We start from the raw sequence: 20,352 nt of genomic DNA, 5'->3' as shown, positions 1-20,352 counted from the left end.
TTTTTGACCTTGAATAAAAGGGGGAAATGGCAAAGACAAATGAGTTTATATGGCTAAGCATTTTCAAAAAAGAGTTGGGAGTTCATTAGAGGGGTCATGCTCTTGCACGCCTCAGCCAGACCCCAGAAAAAGCCAAAGTAGATACAACCCTAGGTACTGGTTCTCCTGAAGACTACAGAGACCCACAGAGTTTATGGTCATGGCAGATGGATTTGCAGTTCTGTTCCATGTCAGAGGGCCCTACTTTGTAATTTGTGCTCCTGAGTGTGATGGAGCTGGACTTAGATGTGACCTTTCTACACATGCCTCTTCTGTCACTTTTACTGAACCTGTGGTTGGTGCAAGAGATGGTGTATACTCAGGGGACTTGAATCTCTCGACTGCCCATGTGCCAGCTGGGCCCTGAGCCTCAGCAGAGTTGCAACTCTGGTTCATTGGACTTACCCAGGTCAGCTGATAGGGAGGTGAAGATGGTCAACCACCACACCAGGGAATTAAGAGTGCCTACAACTGCAATCAGAAGAATTGCATCCATCATCCATTTGGAATCTAAGCCCCCTCTTGATCTAGAGGTGGAGTGGACATCGCCATCCCAGGGTCCACGGAATGGAGGAATAAAGTATGGATTACAGTGGACTTACTGATATTCTAGTATAAAACTATTGTGACTAGTAATAGAAGAAATTGTAGCATTGAGGTGGAGAAAATGGCCATAATAATTGCTGAACCCTGGAAGAGGGAAGAAGAGATGTGATGTGGGGGCATTTTTAATACTTTGAGTTGTCCTAAATCATATTGCAGGGTCAGATGCTGGACTTTATATATCCTGCTATAAACCACTGAATGTACTGGGGGAGAGTGTGAATTACAGGGTAAATTACTATCCTTGTGATGCAGCAGTGCTCCAAAATGTTTCACCAAGTACGACGAGTGTGCCACAATGATGGGGGCGGTTGTTGGTGTGGGAGGAGTGGGGTGGGGACGTGGGAGGTATACGGGAACCTCTTATATTTTTTAATGTAACATTTTTTGAGATGTATGTATCTTCGAAAAAATACAATTTACGAAAATGATGGGGGTGGGGGGTGGGATGTGGGTTATAGGGGAACCTCCTATGTTTTTTAATGTGATGGACTTTGTGATCTACTAACTTTAATAATAATAAAAAAGGAACTAAAATAGAGAAGTATGTTCTGATCACCAATTTATTTGTTTAAAAACCAGATTCTTCCTAGTGGCAGACACTTGGGATACTCTATACTCCCAATCGCTGTCCTCAGGGGCTGTTAGCAAAGAAGCTTAAAATCTTGGGCCAGTCGATCTGCCTTTTCTCACAGTGGCTATCATTTATGTTGCTACTATCACGTGTCAAGCGCTTTATGGACACACTTCTCATTAATCATCCAATCCACTCTATAAGTTAGAGGGTTTCATACCCATTTTACTGATGAGGAAACTAAGTTTTGGAGAGATGGGTTCTCCAGATATTAGCCTGGAGGCAGCAGAGCAAAGATACAAACCCAGAGCTAGAAATACGGGAGGCACAGGTGGTGGGGAAATCGCACTTGACTTAAGCGTGATTCAGGAGGGATCCACGGTCAAGCATGACTCTGGAGAGATCCACGGCGAAGGGAAGGAAACGCGGGAACTGGGTCTCAGTCCCCTATTCCTGGAGGCCCTTAGGCTGGGCGAAAGGGAACCTCTCCCGCGGTGACACCTGTCAGGATGTTTCCGTTAAGCACCTTACCAAAATCACGGTTTCTAATTGGCGAGGTTGGAGGCGCTGGACGGCCCTGATTGGTTAGTTGGAAGTCGAACCAGGTCTACGCCCAGAGGACCGGAGGCTACGGCGAAGAGGGGGCGGCCTTGGAACTGAACGCCTCGTTTCATTGGTGGAAAGAAAACGAACCAGGAACTATTCGAAAGCGTGATTGGCTGTTGCTAGGACTCTTTCGAAGACCTTCTGAGCCCAGGTTACGGAAGCCGGGAGGCTGAGGGCGAGCTCTGCCTCAACGAAGTTAGCTGCGGAAACCCAGCTATCGGAGAAGAGGCTAGGTATTTCCGTCCCAATGTCGACTGTGGAAGCTAGCGGCAGCGCAGGGAAAGGGGCGGAGGTCGAGACCTCTGTCACCTATTACCGGTTGGAAGAGGTGGCGAAGCACAACTCTTCGAAGGAATTGTGGCTGGTGATCCATGGTCGAGTCTACGACGTCTCCAGCTTCCTCAACGAGGTGGGGGGTCCTCGGGGGCTGCAGGAGTGAGGGGTGGTCGGACTCGGGAAGGCTAAGAGGGTACGTGTAGGAGGGGAATGAGACCTGGCGGAAGGCGGTAAGGCCTACGAAACGGACCACGAATACCTGAGAGGGAAACTGGGGGAACCCTTCAGGTCTGCATACATTTCCAGTCTCCAGTAAATTCTGGTACCATAATTACTAGCTTTATTGTTAATTATGTATTGAGCAATTATTGTGTGCCAAGCTAAGCTCTAGGCTGCCATTATCCTCATTTTACAGAAAGGGAAACTGAGGCTCAGAGGGGCTGAGTACTCTCAGGGTTACGCACTAAGAAACTGAAGTAGGGATTCGAACCTTGTGCATTTTCCAAATATGGCTTCTGAAGTAATACCATATTTGCTTTTCATTTTCTGGAGAAAAAGCTGAGATTTTCATTCCCCGAGCATGCTTACCCCTAGCCTGCCCATATGAGTTAACCTCGAGGCTTTTAAAAAGGCATGCGTTGACCTCTTGCCATTCACTCAGGTTCTGTCATCCCCTATTTTAACTTTTCAAGCTGGATGCATTAGATTCTGTAAAGTTTTCCTTAAAACCATGCCGCAGCTGTGATTTTGTATATGGGATGGGGACGGAAGGATAAAGCTTTTAATTTTTTTAAAACTAACTTTATTGAGCTGTAATTTACACACAACAAATTGCGTCCATTTAAAATGTACAGTTAATGAGTTTTGACAAATGTTTTCACCCATGTAATCACAACCTGAGCATGTCCACGAGCTTGAAAACTTCCCTCTTGCTTCTTTGCTTTCATTCTGCCACTCCCCCATTCTCCACCAGACAACCACTGATAAACATTAAAGATTAGTGTAAGGCTTCGATTAAAAAAAAGATTGTGTGTATCATTTTGGTTTGAGTAATAGATGAATAATTTTGTAGTTATATCCTTAGAAACTCCTGTGTAATATAAACTTGTAACTGAGGAAAAAAGTACATTTCTTTTCTTTTTCTAGAGTGTAGAAAATGTTACTAGAAACTAGTAAAATGTTTTTGCTGGTAATTTGGGGGCTGACTCATACTTATATAAAAATTTTCAAATCTTAAATTTTGCGTTAAACGACAGTGTTTCTAATAGATCTCCCCAGTGACCAATAAATTAACATCTTAGAATTCAGTTACTTGCATTTGTACTGTGCATGTATGACATTTTATGCTTTTAAAAGTGATTTCCTGTTATTTCATTTCATCCTTCAGACAGGTGAGAGAGACTTGGATAGTAGTGACCCTTGTTTTAACAGGGTAGAAGAAACAGGTTGAGAGAAAATTTGGCCATACAGTAGTGGCAGACTGGTTTAGATAGCATTATTTCAGAATTCTAGTCTTAGTAATGTCCTCTGGTGTTTGCCTCACATTTCAGTTTTGTGTTTCATTTTTTGTTTTTATTTTACTTTTTAAAGAGATTGAACCCAGGACCTCATATGTGGGAAGCAGATACTCAACCACAGAGCTACATCTGCTCCCACATTTCAGTTTTGAGTTGTAACATGTTGAAACATAGTTCCTAGTTTGTAGGCAATCAGTTTTTCCATTATTATTTCATTTCCTCTAACTTTCTTCTTGACTGATTAAAAATTTATACTGAACTTTGGAGGAACACTCAGTGCTTGTAGAGAACATTAATTAAATCTTAACTGGTAGTTGCTTACAAGTTTCACCACATGTTCATGTAGCCACAGATAGATAGGTAGGTATATGGAGGCTTCCTTTGAAGCTTGAGCTACATATCTTTACCTGCAGTTGTGGTTATTTCCTACCTATTCTTTAGTCTCTATCCCTCTTTACTTGTTCATTCCAAGCCTATTCATTTATTCATTTACTTATTCACGTATTTATTAAGTGTCTGCTATGTGCCCAGTGCTGTTCTGAGTGCTGGGGATACAGTAGTGAATAGTCTATGGTATGTGCCCTAATGGAGATTACAATTTAGTGGCAGAGGACAATAAGCAGTAAATGAGTAAAATATGTATGTTAGATCATAGAAAGTGCTAAGGAGAAAATTAAAGCAGGGAAGAGAACTATGGGATATTTGATTTGGGATGGGGGTGGAAGGATGAGGGTTTGGCATTTTAGGTAGGATGGCCAGGGATGACCCCATTAAGAGAATGACTAGAGGAAAGGCCAGAAGGGAGCTAGCTATGTGGATATTTGAGGGAAGAGCATTCCCAGTAAAGGGAGCAAGTTCAAAGGCTTGACATGGGAGCATGTCTAGTGTGTTTGTGGAAAAATGAGGGAGACCATTGTGGCTGGGGTGTAATGGTAGAAGGGTCAGCATGATTGAGGGAGTGCAGATCTACACGATCTTTGCAGGGGTTAGGAAGGACTTTGACTTTTGCTCTGAGATGAAAATCTTTGGGGCAGAGGAGTGACATGATGTGACTTAATGGTTTACTAGGATCACTGGCAGTACTGTTGAGAAGAAACTGAAGGCAAGGCAAGGCAATGGCAGAATTGAGACTGGTTAGGAGGCCATTGTAGCGCTTTAGGCAAGAGATAATGTTGGCTTGGCCTCATCATGATTTCAAGAAGTTAAACTAGTAGCACTGATTTAAAAATTGTAAAACTAATCCTCTAAGGGAAAGATAAGGCAATTATATTATCAATTCTAAATTATCTTATTTGAACAGTAGGGGTAGTAAGAAGTGTAAGATTCAGGGTTTGTAGTTATGGTAAGCCAGCAGGATTTAATGATGTCTTGTATTTGGGGAGTGAAAGAAAAAGGAATCAAGGATGACACCAAGGTTTTTAACCTGAGGGTCTGGAAGAAGTGTTGCTGTTAGATAAGAAAGGGAAGATTTACATAGGTTGTCATCCTCTCTTTCTGATCTGAAATCTTCCTTGATGTCCCTTCTTAGCAAGAGGTTCCTAATTTGAATATCCTGTATCCATAGGTTGCTTTGTTTTAGATTAGTGAATATGATTGCAGCACAATCTGGGAGTTTGAATATGATAATTTAGAATTGGTAATAAACTGAATTATCTTTCCCCTAGCAGATTAGTTTTACACTTTATGAATCAGTGCTGTTGATTTAATTTATTGAAATCATGAATGAAAAACCCAAACCTTGAAGTAGTACATATAACTGTCTTTTTTACTGTTTAGCAATTTAGAAAAATCACATAAAACTGGTGACAATATCTTCTGACATTAACTAGAAAATATTAAAGTACGTCTTCCTAAACAAGGGTAAGTATGATATTGTGAATCTTTTTTTCAATTAATTATATATATTTGTGTGTACTGGATTGCAATATAAAATTATTTTCTTACTGTGTATCACCAGTGAAGAAAGTGTGAAAGCCATTGACTTATAGTGTAATTATTTCTGAAAGGAATAAGTAAGAAAACACATGATATTTTAAGGCTTCATTTGTTTATTTTAGTAACTGTTGGCATAAATGGAATACTACTTAGGACCTGCCTCATAGATGGAATAACATTTTATTCATACAGCAAATATTTTTTAAGTGCTGAGTATGTCAGGTGCTGCATTATTAGGTTCTGATGGTGTACAAAAATAAACACTGTGCTACCCTCTTGAAGGTTCCATTCTAGGGAAGACAGCAAAACAAAGACAGACAAATGAAATAATTTAAAATATATACTCTTTTTTTCTTTTCTGAGATTTACTTATTTATTATTATTATTATTTTTGGTAAAGATTTATTTATTTTATTTCTCTCCCCTTCCCCTCCACTCCAGTTGTCTGTTCTCTGTGTCTGTTTTGCTGCGTGTTCTTTGTCCGCTTTTGTTGTTGTCAGCGGCATGGGAATCTGTGTTTCTTTTTGTTGTGTCATCTCGTTGTGTCAGCTCTTTGTGTGTGTGGCACCATTCCTGGGCAGGCTGAATTTTCTTTTGCACTGGGCAGCTCTCCTTACGGGGCGTGCTCCTTGTGCGTGGGGCTCCCCTACGAGGGGGACACCCTGCGAGGCACGGCACTCCTTGCGTGTGTCAGCACTGCGCATGGGCCAGCTCCATATGGGCCAAGGAGGCCCAGGATTTTAACTGCGAACCTCCTATATGGTAGGTGGACGCCCTAACCACTGGGCCAAGTCCACTTCCCAAATTTATTTTATTTCTTCCTCCCCACCCCCACCTCATTGTTTGTACTCTGTCTTTTCTTTGTGTCCATTTGTTGTGCTCTCATCTTCTCTTTACGAAGAAGCACTGGAAACTCAACCCAGGACCTCCCATGTGGTAGGCTGGTGCTTAAATGCTTGAGCCACATCTGCTTCCCTATGATATACTTTCTGTGAAGGAAATAAACAAGGAGTTGAGAAACAAACAGGAAATCCTACTTTAATAAGAGTGATCTGGAAAGCTTCTGTGATAAATGACTTTTAATTGAGTTGAGAATGAAATAGCTTTGAAAAGAGTGGAGAAAAGAGTATTCTAACAGCTTTTGCAGAGTCAAACGAGAGTTTGGCACATTAGTGGGATTGAAAGAAGCTAATGGTTGTAGTGTATTATGAGGAAAGTGGCGAGAGTGCTAAGTTTGGACCAGGGCATATAAGGCCTGGTAGTTTGGATTTGATCTTAAGTATAATAGAAAACTGAAGAGTTTTAAAATGAGGGGTGACATTGAAGCAATTTGTTTCAAGTAGATTACAGCATACTCGAGATACTGCAGGTTCCATTCTAGACCACCACAATAAAGTGAGTCTCACAAATTTGGTTTCCCAGTGCATGTAAAAGTTATGTTTATACTATACTGTAGTCTGTTCAGGAGCATTAAAAAAAAAAACAAGTTATATACCTTATTTTAAAACACTAACCATCACCTGAGCCTTCATTGCGTCATAATATTTTTGCTGGTGAGGGTCTTACCTCAATGTTGATGGCTGCTGATTGATGAGGATGGTGGTAACTGAAGGTTGGGGTGGCTGTGGCAATTTCTTAGAATAAGACAGCAGTGAAGTTTGCTTTATCAGTCTTCCTTTCATCCTTTCATGAAAGATTTCTCTTTAGCATGTAATGCTATTTGATAGCATTTTACTCACAGTAAAACTTCTTTCAAAATTGGAGTCAGTTCTCTCAAACCCAAGCCCCTGCTTTATCAGCTAAGTTTATATAATATTAATATTCTAAATCCTGTGTTGTCATTTCAACAGTATTCAAAGCATCTTCACTAGGAGTAGTTTCCAGATCTAGGAACCACTGTCTTTGCTTATCCATAAGAAGTTACTCTTTATCTGTTAAAGTTTTATCATGAGATTGTAACAATTCAGTTACATCTTCATACTGCACTTCTAATTCTAATTCTCTTGCTCTTTCCACCACATCTGCAGTTACTTCCCCCACTGACGTCTTGAACCTTTCAGAGTTATCTGTGAGGGTTGGAATCAACTTCTACCAAACTCCTGATAATGTTGATATTTTGACCTCCCATGAATCACCAATGTTCTTAATGGCATTTAGAATGGGGAATCCTTTCCAAAAGGTTTTCAATTTACTTTGCCCAGATCCATCAGAGGAATTACTATCTAATGCAGCTATAGCTACCGTAAATAATATACTGGAAAGTCTAAATGACTCCTTGATTCATGGACTGCAGAATGGATGTTGTGTTAGCAGGCATGAAAATCACATTAATCTCATTGTACATTTCCATCAGATCTCTTGGGTGACCAAGTACGTTGTCAATGAGCAGTAATATTTTGAAAGGAGTCTTTTTTTCTGAGCAGTAGGTCTCAACAGTGGACATAAAATATTCAGTAAACCTTGTTGGAAACAGATGTGCTATCATCCAGCCTTTATTGTCACATGTATAGAGTACAGACAGAGCAGATTTTAATAAAATTCTTAAGGGTCCTGGGATTTTCAAAATGGTAAGTAAGCACTAACTTCAATTTAAAGTCGCCAGCTGCATTAGCCTCTAACAAGGGAGTCCACCTGTCCTTTGAAGCTAGACATCTCTCTAGCAATGAAAGTCCTAAATTGAATCTTCTTCCAATAGAAGGCTTCCAGTAGAAGTTGTTTAGTGTAGCCATCGTCATTAATTATCTAACTAGATCTTATGGATAACTTGCTGCAACTTCTATGTCAGCACTGGCTACTTTACCTTACACTTTCATGTTATGGAAATTCTTCTTTTCTTAAGCCCCATGAACCTACCTCTGCTAGCTTCCAACTTTTCTTCTTCAGTTTTTCACCTCTGTCAGCCTTGACAGAATTGAAGAGAGTTAGGACCTTTCTCTGGATTAGATTTTTATTTATGGCAATGATTTATGGCTGGTTTGATCTTCTATCCAGACCATTATGTCAGCATAATGGGTCTCTTGTGTTCACTGGATTAGTACTTTTTATTTCCTTCAAGAACTTTTCCTCTGCATTCACAGCTTGGCTGGTTGGTTCTGAAGTCCTGGCTTTCAGCTTATCTTTTTTTCTTTCCCCCACTTCATCTGGACTTTCAGCATTCCCTCCTCACTAAGCTTAATCATTTCTAGCTTTTGATTTAAAGTGGGATATGTGATGCTTCCTGTCACTTCAACACTTAAAGGCCATTGTAGGGTTATTAACTGGTTTAATTTCAATATTGTTGTATCTCAGGGAATAAGGAAGCCCGAGGAAAGGGGAGAGAAATGGAAGAACGGCCGGTTGGTGAAGCAGTCAGAACACACAAAATTTATGTTCGCCATCCTATATGGGTGCGGTTCGTGGTGCCTAAAACAATTATAATAGTAACATCAAAGATCACAGATCACCGTTACAGATATAATAATAATGAAAAAGTTTGAAATACTATAAGAATTACCAAAATGTGACAGAGACACAAAGTGAGCACATGTTGTTGGAAAAAAGCCTCCTTCCCATTTGCCCATTTCCAATGCCTCCTAAAGTGAACTACTGTTTTATATATCTTTTCTGAGGTTTTTTTGCATATATAAGAAAACGTGAATTTATATTAGTCTGCCAGTCCCGCACCTTTTTTTTTTTTTTTAACACAGAAGATAGCATACCATATACATTGAGCTGTGCCTTGTTTTTTCAGTTAATTTTGTGTCTCAGAGATCTTTCCAAATTGATACTTTGGATACTTTCTGTTTTTCACTACAGCTACATAGGATTTGTTGTATGAACCATAGTTTACCTAAGCATTTTCCTATTGATAAACATTTGGGCTGTTAGCAATATTTTGCTGTCCTTTTTTTTCCCTCTTAAACCAACTTTATTGTGATTTAATGTACATAAAATATACAGAGTTTTAAATGTCGAGTTTGAGTTTTGAGAAATCTCTTACCTTTGTAATTACCATGCAATCAAGATATAGAACATTTTTACCACCTCCACTTCCATATAGCCATTGATTTCATTTCTAACATGATAGATTACTTTGTCTGTTTTAAATCAGTATATGTTCTTTTGCATCTAGCTTCTTTTACTGTATTTCTGTGACATTCATCTATTTTTTTTTAAAAAATTTTTACATTTAGTTCCTTGGTCTTCTTTTTGCACTTGTCTGCTCTCTGTGTATATTCATCTCCCTTTGTTGTGTCATCTTGCTGCGCCAGCCTTCCATGGTAAAGGCTGTCAGCTCTCCATGGCACCGGCCAGCTTGCCTTCACCATGAGGCCCTGGAAATTGAACCCGGGGCCTCCCATATGGTAGATGGTAGCCCATTCGCTTGAGCCACATCTGTTTCCTAATATTCGTCTATTTTTATCAGCAGTTCATTCCTCTGTTGCTTTTTATTTTATTTTATTTATTTCCCTGCCCCCCCATTACGACTTCCTTGCTGTCTACTCTCTGTGTCTGTTCGCTGCATATTCTTCTGCGTTTTTTTCCTTGTTTCCCTTTTTGTCGTGTTACCTTGCTGAGTTGGTTTTCCTTGGCACCTGTGGGCTGGGTGGTACTCCGCAGCACTTGCAGGCTGGTGCTTGTGGGCCGGACAGCACCCCTTGGTGCTTGTGGGCTGGCAGCTCTCTGTGGTGTGTGGGCGAGCCTGCCTTCACCAGGCTGCCCTGGGATGCAAACCCAGGGGTTCCCATGTGATAGATGGGAGCCCAACCGATTGAGCCATAGCCGCTTCCCTTTATTGCCTTTTATTTTACGAATAAACCAAAATTTATCTGTTCACTTGTTGATTGACATTTGTGTTGTTTCCTGTTTTTGGCTATTATGATTATAGCTGTTGTGAACGTTTAATTACAAATCTTTATGTGAACATATGTTTTCATTCCTTTTGGGTAAATACCTAGGAATGGGAATGAAATTACCAGGTCATATCTTTAACTTTTTAAGAAACTGCGACCTTTCCTTCATGTGGTTACATCATTTTACACTCCTGCCAGCAGTACATGAGTATACCAGTTTCTCCATATCCTCATTGACACATGGCATTTGTCAGTCTTTTTACTTTTAACCTTTCTAATGGGTATATAGCAATATCACAATATGGGTGGGTTTTTTTTAGATTTATTTATTTTCCAACCTCCCTCTCCCCTCTCCCCTCTTCCCCTCCCTCTGCCCTGCTGTTTTTGGTGTCTTTGTCCATTTGCTGTGTGATCATCTGTATCTGTGTCGCTTTTTGTCTTCTCATATTTTCTCCTTTAGGATTCACCGGGATTTGATCCTAGGGACCTTTGATGTGGAGAGAGATTCCCTGTCAGCTGCGCCACCTCAATTCCTGGTTTCTGCTACGCTTCACCTTGACTCTACCCTTCATCTCTTTTTTGTTGCATCATCATCTTGTGTCATCACCTTGCTGCATAACTCACTTGCGTGGGTAATGACTCGCTGCACAGGCATGCTTTCTCTTATTTTTTTACCAGAAGACCCCAGGGATCAAACCTGGGTCCTCCCTTATGGTAGGTGGAAGCCCTATCACTTGAGCCATATCCACTTCCCCACAATATGGTTGTTTTTTTTTTTTTAAAGATTTATTATTTTATTTGTTTTCCCTTCCCCCCGTCCCAGTCGTCTATTCTCTGTGTCTATTTGCTGCATGTTCTTCTTTTTGTCCACTTCTGTTGTTGTCAGTGGCATGGAATCTGTTTCTTTTTTGTTGTTGCATCATCTTGCTGCGTCAGCTCTCCGTGTGTGCAGTGCCATTCTTGGGCAGGCTGCATTTTCTTTCGCGCTGGGCGGATCTCCTTACGGGGCGCACTCCTTGCGTGTGGGGCTCCCCTATGCAGGGGACAGCCCTGAGTGGCAGGGCACTCCTTGCACGCATCAGCACTGTGCATGGGCCAGCTCCACACGGGTCAAGGAGGCCCGGGGTTTGAACCGCGGACCTCCCATGTGGGAGCCCTATCCAGTGGACCAAGTCCGCTTCCCCTCACAATATGGTTTTAATGGATATTTCTCTGGTGACTAATGATGTTGATATCTTCTCACAGGCTTACTACTCATTTGTATGTATTCTTTGTGAGGTGTCTGTTCAAGTCTTGCCCATTTTTTAATTGTTTTCTTATTGAGTTGTATACATTCTTTGTTAATTCTGGTTGCAAGTCTTCTGTCAGCTATGTGTTGTGAGTATTTTCTTCCAGTTTGTGTTTTGCCTTTTCATTTTCTTAAGTGTCTTTTGATGAGAATTTTGATCAATTTCAAAATATGTATTTATTAACCTGGACTTCACAGTAGCCCCAGGCCTATTATGAATTGTTGACTTTTTAAATCCTTTTTTCCAATTTTTTTTTTCCCAACAAATGTCCATTTTTACATATTACATGAGAATTCAGGCTTTCCCCAGGTGGTCAAATTATACTAGGAGGCACTATGTCTAATGGCTTTAGGGTCCAAGTGTTTGATTCAATTTTCTACTTTACCACTTAATAGTTGTGTAACCTCAGGCAAATAAACTCGTTAAAGGCTCTTTCCAAAATGGAGATAAGAGTACCTGTCTCATAGGGTGGTTGTTGTGATGATTATTTTAGATAATGCCTGTAAAGACTTGGCATCTGCCCGGCATAAAGAGCTCAGTGTTAGTGATTATTTTTATTTTTTTTGTTAATACAAATTAGACTGTGTTTCCTGCAGCATCTTTTGCGACAGGTGCCATGAAGGATTTAAAAAATGAATTAGATACTTTGGACTGGCTGGGAGGATAAGATCTGTGCATAAGTAATTGTCCTGCAAGGTGGGTAGTGATCTAGTTTAAAGAAAGACTGAGAATGAATACTCTGTTAAATAAAATCCTAGGATGCCTCCTGATAGCTTCAAAATTTAACTAATAGTAACAATTCTTACTGGATTTCTCTAAAGCCGGTCAAAAGAAAGTACCATCTGATTGTTACCTAACTTGTAGAAATTAACATGTCTATGGAAAGAATACCATCTTTCATGGTTCTAGGACTAGGTTCAGGAAGGCTAGAGATAAAACGAGGCTAAATTTAACCTCTACTACTCCAGGGGAGGTGCCCTGATCAATATGTCAACTTTTATTGATTTAGTTTGCTTGTGACCATGGGGGTGTGTGTGTGTGTGTGTGTGTGTTTGTCCACATCTGTGCAGGCATCCTCAATTTTAGTACAGCCCAGGAATACAGCCATGAAGACAGCCACGGTTCCTGTTCTTACAGAGCTTATTGTCTACTGGGGGAAGAGAGACTTATATAATAATTTCATTTGTGTTAAATACAGACGGGGTGAAGGTGCTTAAGGAATAGAAGAATCTATAGCAGTGCGATCTAATCTGGTGGGGATGAGGGCATCAAGTTATCTTTGGATCTGCGGACCCAAACTTCTGACCCTGGGTAGTGGTGACTGCCAAAATAACACATTGCAAAATTTCCCTTTTATCAGTAGAGTATTGCTTTAAATATTGCTTGACTCACTGACCCTGGAATGAATAGATATGTATCATTGTTTGATCTCTTTGATAGTTTATGATCTTGATTGTAGTATAATTTGTTTGAGACATTGTATTTGTAATACTGTAAAATGGCTTGCATAATGCAAACTGAGATGAAGTCCATTAAGTTTTACAACACAAAGGCTACCTAGGTCAAAAGACTCTTTTTGCAAATTCACGTGTGATTTAAAAGCAAAGCAGGTCCTAGGAAAAGTAGGAAATATATACAAATTTATTAATGATTGTCAGATTTGAATAGTGTAGACAACCAATTTGTATTGCTAAGGAGAAATCCATACTCCCTTGGCCTTTTGTTTTGTTTTGCTGTATTTCAGACAAAAAGCAAATTTTCAGCTCATATTATTTAGTAGGGAAGTGGATTTGGCCCAATGGATAGGGCGTCTGCCTACCACAGGGGAAGTCCAAGGATCAAACCCAGGGCCTCCTGACCCGTGTGATGAGCTGGCCCACATGCAGTGCTGATGTGCGCAAGGAGTGCCGTGCTAGGCAGGGGTGTCCCCCACGTAGAGGAGCCCCACGCACAAGGAGTGCGCCCTGTAAGGAGAGCTGCCCAGCTTGAAAAAAGTGCAGCCTGCCCAGGAATGGCGCCACACACAGGGAGAGCTGACGCAGCAAGATCACGCAACAAAAAGAGACACAGATTCCGGGTGCTGCTGACAAGAATACAAGTGGACACAGAAGAACACATAGCGAATGGACAGAGAGCAGACAGCTGAGGGGCGGGCAGGAAGAGGTAGAGAAATTAGAAAAAAAAATTTTAGGTATATAAACCTACCTTTTTTCTTTTTTTTATTTTTAAAGAAGCTTTAGATTACATAAATGTTACATAAAAAATATAGAGGATTCCTATGTGCCTACTGCATTCCCCTCCTATACATTTCCATATTAACAACATCTTTCATTAGTCTGGTTTATTTGTTAAAATTGATGAACACATATTGAAGCATTGCTACTAACTGTGGACTATATAGTTTACATATAGTTTACTCTCTGTCCCGCACAATTTTGTAAGTTATGACAAGATATATAATGCCCTGTGGCCGTCATTCCAATGTCATGTAGGACGTGGAATTCCAGTATCCTGAAAATGTCTCCATATTACGCCTATTCTTCCCACTCCTTCCTCTCAACCTCTTGTGGACACTGCCTTTATATCAGTGATAAAAGTTCTTCCATTGCTAGACTATTCGTATTAAATAATAAGTATATAATAGAATAATAAAAATCCACTGTTCATTCCCCAATCCTGAGGATTTTAGGATGGTGATGCCCACTCTGTTTCTAATTGAGAGAGGGTTTAGACCTCATGGGGGCAGATGGATGGAACTGTCTTGCTTGCAGTTGCAGATACTCTCTGTTCCTTGGAACAGGCGTTGTCTATCATCATCTCCTTGTTATTTGTCCTGGGTGTGTCCAATGAGTTGGAGAGTAGATGTTGAAACTCTGCCTAGCTTTATTCTTTTTCTTTTCAAGATTTATTTTGTTTGTTTTCCCCCACCCCTTCCTTGTTTGCATTTGCCGTGTCTGTTTGTTGTGTGCTGGTCATTTTAGGAGTTACTGGGAACCGAAGGTGAAACCTCCCATGTGGGAGGGAGGCACCCAATCCCCTGAGCCAGCTCCGCTTTCTGCTTTATTGTGTATCTCATTATGTTTTTCTTCTTTGTGTCTCTTATTGCATCATCTTGTCACATCAGCTCGCCGCGCCAGCCCATCCTGTTAGCTTGCTGTCTTGCTTGTCCTCTCTAAGAGGCACCAGGAACTGAACCCCAGACCTCCTATGTGGTAGGCAGGAGCTCAATCACCTGAGCCACATCTGCTTCTCCAGCTTTATTTTTTTTTAAAGATTTATTTCTCTCCCCTTCACCCCCCCCCCCCCCCAAGTTGTCTGCTCTCTGTGTCCATTTGCTGTGTGTTCTTCTGTGTCTGCTTGTATTCTTATCAGCGGCCCGGGAATCTTTGTTTTTTGTTGTTGTATCATCTTGCTGCATCAGCTCTCTGTGTGTGCGGTGCCACCCTGGGCAGGCTGCACTTTTTTCACGCTGGGCAGCGCTCCTTGCACGTGGGGTTCCCCTACTTGGGGGACACCCCTGCGTGGCACAGCACTCCTTGCGCACATCAGCACTGCACTTGGGCCAGCTCATTACACTGGTCAGGAGGCCCTAGATTTGAACCTTGGACCTTCCACATGGTAGGCAGACATTCTATCCATTGAGCCAAATCTGGTTCTCCAGCTTTATTCTTGATAACAATTGAGAAGGATAAAAAAAATTTTTAAGGTGTGTAATAGGTAAAATACAAAAAAATTCTTTTTGAGATTCTTCTTCTTCTTTATGATTCCAGGCCATGGATATTAGTCTCATGGATAGCTGAAGGTATCTGTAAAGGGAAATTCTGAATAAGTCAACTTTAAAATTAACTTAAAAAAACATGATAAGGGAAGTGGACGTAGCTCAGATGATAAGGCCTCTGCCTGCCATATAGTGGTGAACCAGTGCCTGCGCGGCAAGCCAAGCGCCCACGTAGTGAGCCAAGTGCCCACGCGAGTGCCCGTGTGGTGAGCCAAGTGCCCACATGGTGAGCTGAGTGCCTGTGTGGTGAGCCAGTGCCTGCAAGGCAAGCCAGTGCCCACGTTGCGAGCCAAGTGCCCACACAGCAAGCCAAGTACCTGTGTGGTGAGCCAGTGGCCATGCAAGTGAGTCACGCAGCAAGAGGATGATGCAAAAAAAGAGAGACAAGGGGAGAGTCAAGATGAAACGCAGCAGAGACCAGGAACTGAGGTGGTGCAACTGACAGGGAGCCTCTCTCTACATCAGAGTTCCCCAGGATTGAATCCCGGTGAATCCTAGAGGAGAACAAATAAGAAGAGAAGACAGCACTCAACCACTGAACCACATTGGCAACCCTGAGTTGGTTTTTTTTCATTTGTTTGCTTGTTGTTTGTTTTTAGGAGGCATGGGGGGTGAACCTGGGACCTCCCATGTGGGAAGCAGGTGCTCAACCCCTTGAACCACATCTGCTTCTTAGTTTAACTAAGAAGATAATTACTGTAGACTAAATAGTGGTGACTGTCCATCTAAACATCCCCCTTTCACACAGGAGATGCAGTATATTCTAATTTTTAAACTTGACCTCAGCATTTTCTAATTTATTTGCGTTAGGTCAAAGATAGATCTAATGATAGATAGATAGGTCAATAGAGTAATGGAACTGGAAGTTGAACTGTTGACTCTGAATTGTCACTGTAAACTTTTTGAGATCAAAGTGAATAAATCCTTTTGTTTCTAGTATCACATTGTCAGCTTGGAGGCATGTTAAGAGCATTAAATGACAGTTGCTATCTACAGGGCAAATATTGAGTAATAACATCCCTGGGTGTGTCTCAAACCTTTCCTTTGGCTTCCTGTTGAGTTGAGCATGTTCTTACACAATTTATTGATTCCTCTGGAGCATTATTGTTTTATCCATATGGAGTTGAGAATAGGAAGGTTTCAGCCTCTTTTTTTTTTTTTTAAGATTTATTTATTTATTTAATTCCCCCACCTTCACCGGTTGTCTGTTCTCTGTGTCTATTTGTTGCGTCTTGTTTCTTTGTCCGCTTCTGTTGTTGTCAGCAGCACAGAAGTGTGGGTGGCGCCATTCCTGGGCAGGCTGCACTTTCTTTCGCGCTGGGCGGCTCTCCTTATGGGTGCACTCCTTGCGCGTGGGGCTCCCCTACGCGGGGAACACCCCTGCGTGGCGTGGCACTCCTTGCGTGCATCAGCACTGCGCATGGGCCAGCTCCACATGGGTCAAGGAGGCCCGGGGTTTGAACCGCGAACCTCCCATGTGGTAGACGGACGCCCCAACCACTGGGCCAAGTCTGTTTCCCGGTTTCAGCCTCTTCTGACATAGGCACCTGCTTTTCTCTGTTGAATCTAAGTATAAATAAAGTACTTAAGAATAAAAGAAATTTCTGATACAAACTAACTGTTCAGTAATGCCCCATTAGCTTCTATCATTGGGAAATTAAGAATTTTATTTTAATTTTTCAAATTACTGAAGCTTAAGTCTCTGAAGAATAGAAGTTCTTAACATTGATAAATTTAATTTATCATTTCTTTCTTTTATGTTTATTGATTTTTGTATCACCTCTGTTTCAGTTTCCTCATTGCTAAACAGGAGGTTGGCTTAAGCAATGGGAATTTATTAATTTACAGTTTGGAGGCTAAAAGAAAGTCCAGATCAGGGTGCTGAGGCCATGCTTTCTCTCCGAAGACGGGTGTTCTTGGGCTGGCTGTGGTCCTTGGCTCCTCTGTCACATAGCAAGGCATATAGTGACATTTCTTGGTCTCTCCTTTCTCTTCCAGGTACTGTCATTGATGTCCAGCCTCTTGCTTCCTGTGGCTTTCTCTCTCTGTCTGAATTTCACTCCTCTTATAAAGGACTCCAGTAATAGGATTAAGACCCACCTAAGTGTGGTCCATACCCACCCACCCAAGCCCTTTTTTTAAGGAGATACCGGGAATTCAACCTGAGATATACCTTCTTAACTGAAGTAACCTCATTAAAACGTCTTACTTACAGTAGGTTCACACCCACAGGAATGGATTAAATATAAAAACATGTTTTTCTGGGGGTACTGCTATAATAGTTTTAAATTACCCCACTAGCTTTTTATTTTCTACAACCTTAGAAGAAGAGTTGCTATTTGCCTCTCTAACCTGTGCCCTGGATTACATCCCTTTCTACCTGAGACCAAAACCTATGACCTTATGACTTCTCTGCACTTATTTCCTTCCATAAATTGTTCTTTGTCATCAGATTTGAACGGGTCTCCCTGACTTGAAAATAACATCCCTTAATGCAGTACCTCTTCTTCCTCCTATTTTTTTTTTTTTAAGATTTATTTATTTTATTTATTTCTCTCCCCTTTCCCCCCTCCCCAGTTGTCTGTTCTCTGTGTCCATTTTGCTGCATGTTCTTATTTATCCGCTTCTGTTCTTGTCAGTGGTACGGGAATCTGTGTCTCTTTTTGTTGCATCATCTTGTTGTGTCAGCTCTCTGTGTGGGCGGCGCCATTCCTGGCGGCTGGGCAGGCTGCACTTTCTTTCGTGCTGGGCAGCTCTCCTTACAGGGCACACTCTTTGCACATGGGGCTCCCGTATGCGGGAGACACCCCTGTGTGGCAGGGCACTCCTTGCGCGCATCAGCACTGTGCATGGACCAGCTCCACACGGGTCAAGGAGGCCCAGGGTTTGAACTGCAGACCTCCCATGTGGTAGACGGACGCCCTAACCACTGGGCCAAGTCTGCCGCCCTTCCTCCTATTCTTTCAGCTGCTCACCTTCTCCTAGTTTTGCTACACTTTTGCTTCTGTTTCCACCTCAGAGCCCTGTAGTAAGGTTAGCATCCACATGATTTTATTGTAACTATAGTCTTAAAAGAGTTGACCTCCTTGTCAGCATAGTGACTTTTTCTTTGCCTTCATCCTCCTTGACCTCTCTCTATCATTTGACAATCTTTTCAAAATGACCTGCTATGGCTCATTTTTAAAAATAATAGCTTTTTTAAGATGATTCACATAGCATAAAATTTACCCTTTAAATAAAGTTTATAATTCAGTGATTTTAGATATATTCATAAAACTATCTAATTTCAGAATATTTTCATCACCACAGAAAGAAATCACTTATCTACTAGCAATCACTCCCCATTTCCCCCCAGCTCTCTCAACCCTACACAACCACCCATCTATTTTCTGTCTCTATGGATTTGCCTATTCTGGGCATCTTGTATAAATGGAATTATTGCAATATGTGGCATTTTGTGAGTGACTTCTTTCACTTGGAATAATATTTTCAAAGCTCATTCATATTGTGGCATGTATGTAGTTTATTTTTATTGCCAAAAAATATTCCATTGTATGGATATACCACATTTTATCCATTCAACAGTTGATGGAATTTGGGTTGTTTCCACTTTTGAGCTATTATGAATAATGCTGCTATGAGCATTTGTGAACAGGTTTTTGTGTGGACATATGTTTTCATTTCTCTTGGGTATATACCTAGGAGTGGAATTGCTGGGTAATGTAGAAACTGTTTAACTTTTTAAAGAACTGCCAAACTTTTCCACAGCAACTGTACTATTTTTTTTCCCATCAGCAATGCACAAGGCTTCCAGTTTCTTCACACCCTTGCCAAGATGTGTTATTTTCTGTTTTTTTTGTTTGTTTGTTTTGTTTTGTTTTAATTATAACCATCCTAGTGAGTGTGAAGTGGTATCACGTTATGGTTTTGATTTGCAGTTCACTAATGACTAATGATACTGAGAATCTTTTCCTGTGCTTATTGACCATTTGCGTACCTTCTTTGGAAAAAATGTTTATTAGTTCCTTTGTCTAATTTTTTTTTTAAACAGGGTCATTTGTCTTTTCATTTCATGTTGTAAGAATTCTTTATATAATCTAGATAAAAATCCCTTATCAGATACATGATTTGTAAATGTTTTCTCCCAGTGTATGGTTGATTATCTTTTCAGTTTCTTGATCGTGTTCTTTGAGGCATAAAAGTTTTAAATTTTAATTTAGTCTAATTTTTTTGTTGCTTGTGCTTTTGATGTCATTTCTAAGAAACCATTCCCTCAATCCAGGGTCATGTTTTCTTTTAAGCCAATGCCTCATTTTATCCCTACTTGCAAAGAGGAGCTGGTTGGGCCAAACCTGTTGACAAGCAGGTCTCCAAGACTGAATCTTGGTCAATCTGTTTGAACATATGAGCTGGGATTGTACCGTTTTTTTTTTTTGTTTGTTTGTTTTGTTTTGTTTTTTACCTACCCATGACTTTATAGTCTTTGAGTCTGTTTAAGGAGCAGAACCCCCTCTGTATATTATTTCTAGTTTCTTTTTTCAGTGTCTGACTTTCTTCTCTGGTGTATTTTAAATTTTAATAGCCATGTTAAATTTTCTAACGCTTGCTTCTTGACCATTGTCACACACTACTGTGTACTGGTAGTTCCCAGATATGCTTTTTGTAGACCTTGTTGATTTGAATTTCCTGCTCTCACCTCAGAACCATCCTGACTGAAATACTAATTTTCCTTCAAAGCCTACTGCCCTTTTTTTTTTTTTTTGACATTGGCATCACTTCATTTGAAATCTAGTCTTATTTCTCCTTTTGTTTATGTTAGTGATTTTCAAACTGATCCTTGCTGTACACTTTATTTTTTTTTTAAGATTTATTTATTTATATATTTCTCTCCCTTTCCCACCCC

The 20,352-nt window shown here is 40.8% G+C and overlaps 1 protein-coding gene across 4 annotated transcripts in view; it reads left to right on the top strand.

The window, feature by feature from the left end:
• Window positions 1-1,827: 1,827 nt before the first annotated feature.
• The window catches only part of CYB5B (cytochrome b5 type B), a 148,801-nt gene continuing 130,276 nt past the window's right edge, over window positions 1,828-20,352 (top strand). For 3 of the 4 annotated variants that reach the window (XM_071209110.1, XM_071209111.1, XM_058279787.1), the window contains exon 1: window positions 1,938-2,231. In XM_071209110.1, coding sequence (XP_071065211.1) covers window positions 2,070-2,231 — 162 coding nt within the window. In that variant the 5' untranslated portion in view covers window positions 1,938-2,069. Of the gene's footprint in view, window positions 2,232-20,352 lie in introns of all 4 variants that reach the window. The other variant, XM_004468119.4, reaches the window with a different exon arrangement.

Source organism: Dasypus novemcinctus, chromosome 18 (genome assembly GCF_030445035.2).
Source record: "Dasypus novemcinctus isolate mDasNov1 chromosome 18, mDasNov1.1.hap2, whole genome shotgun sequence".
Lineage (NCBI taxonomy): Eukaryota > Metazoa > Chordata > Mammalia > Cingulata > Dasypodidae > Dasypus > Dasypus novemcinctus.
This window is presented reverse-complemented; position numbering and strand designations above follow the sequence as displayed.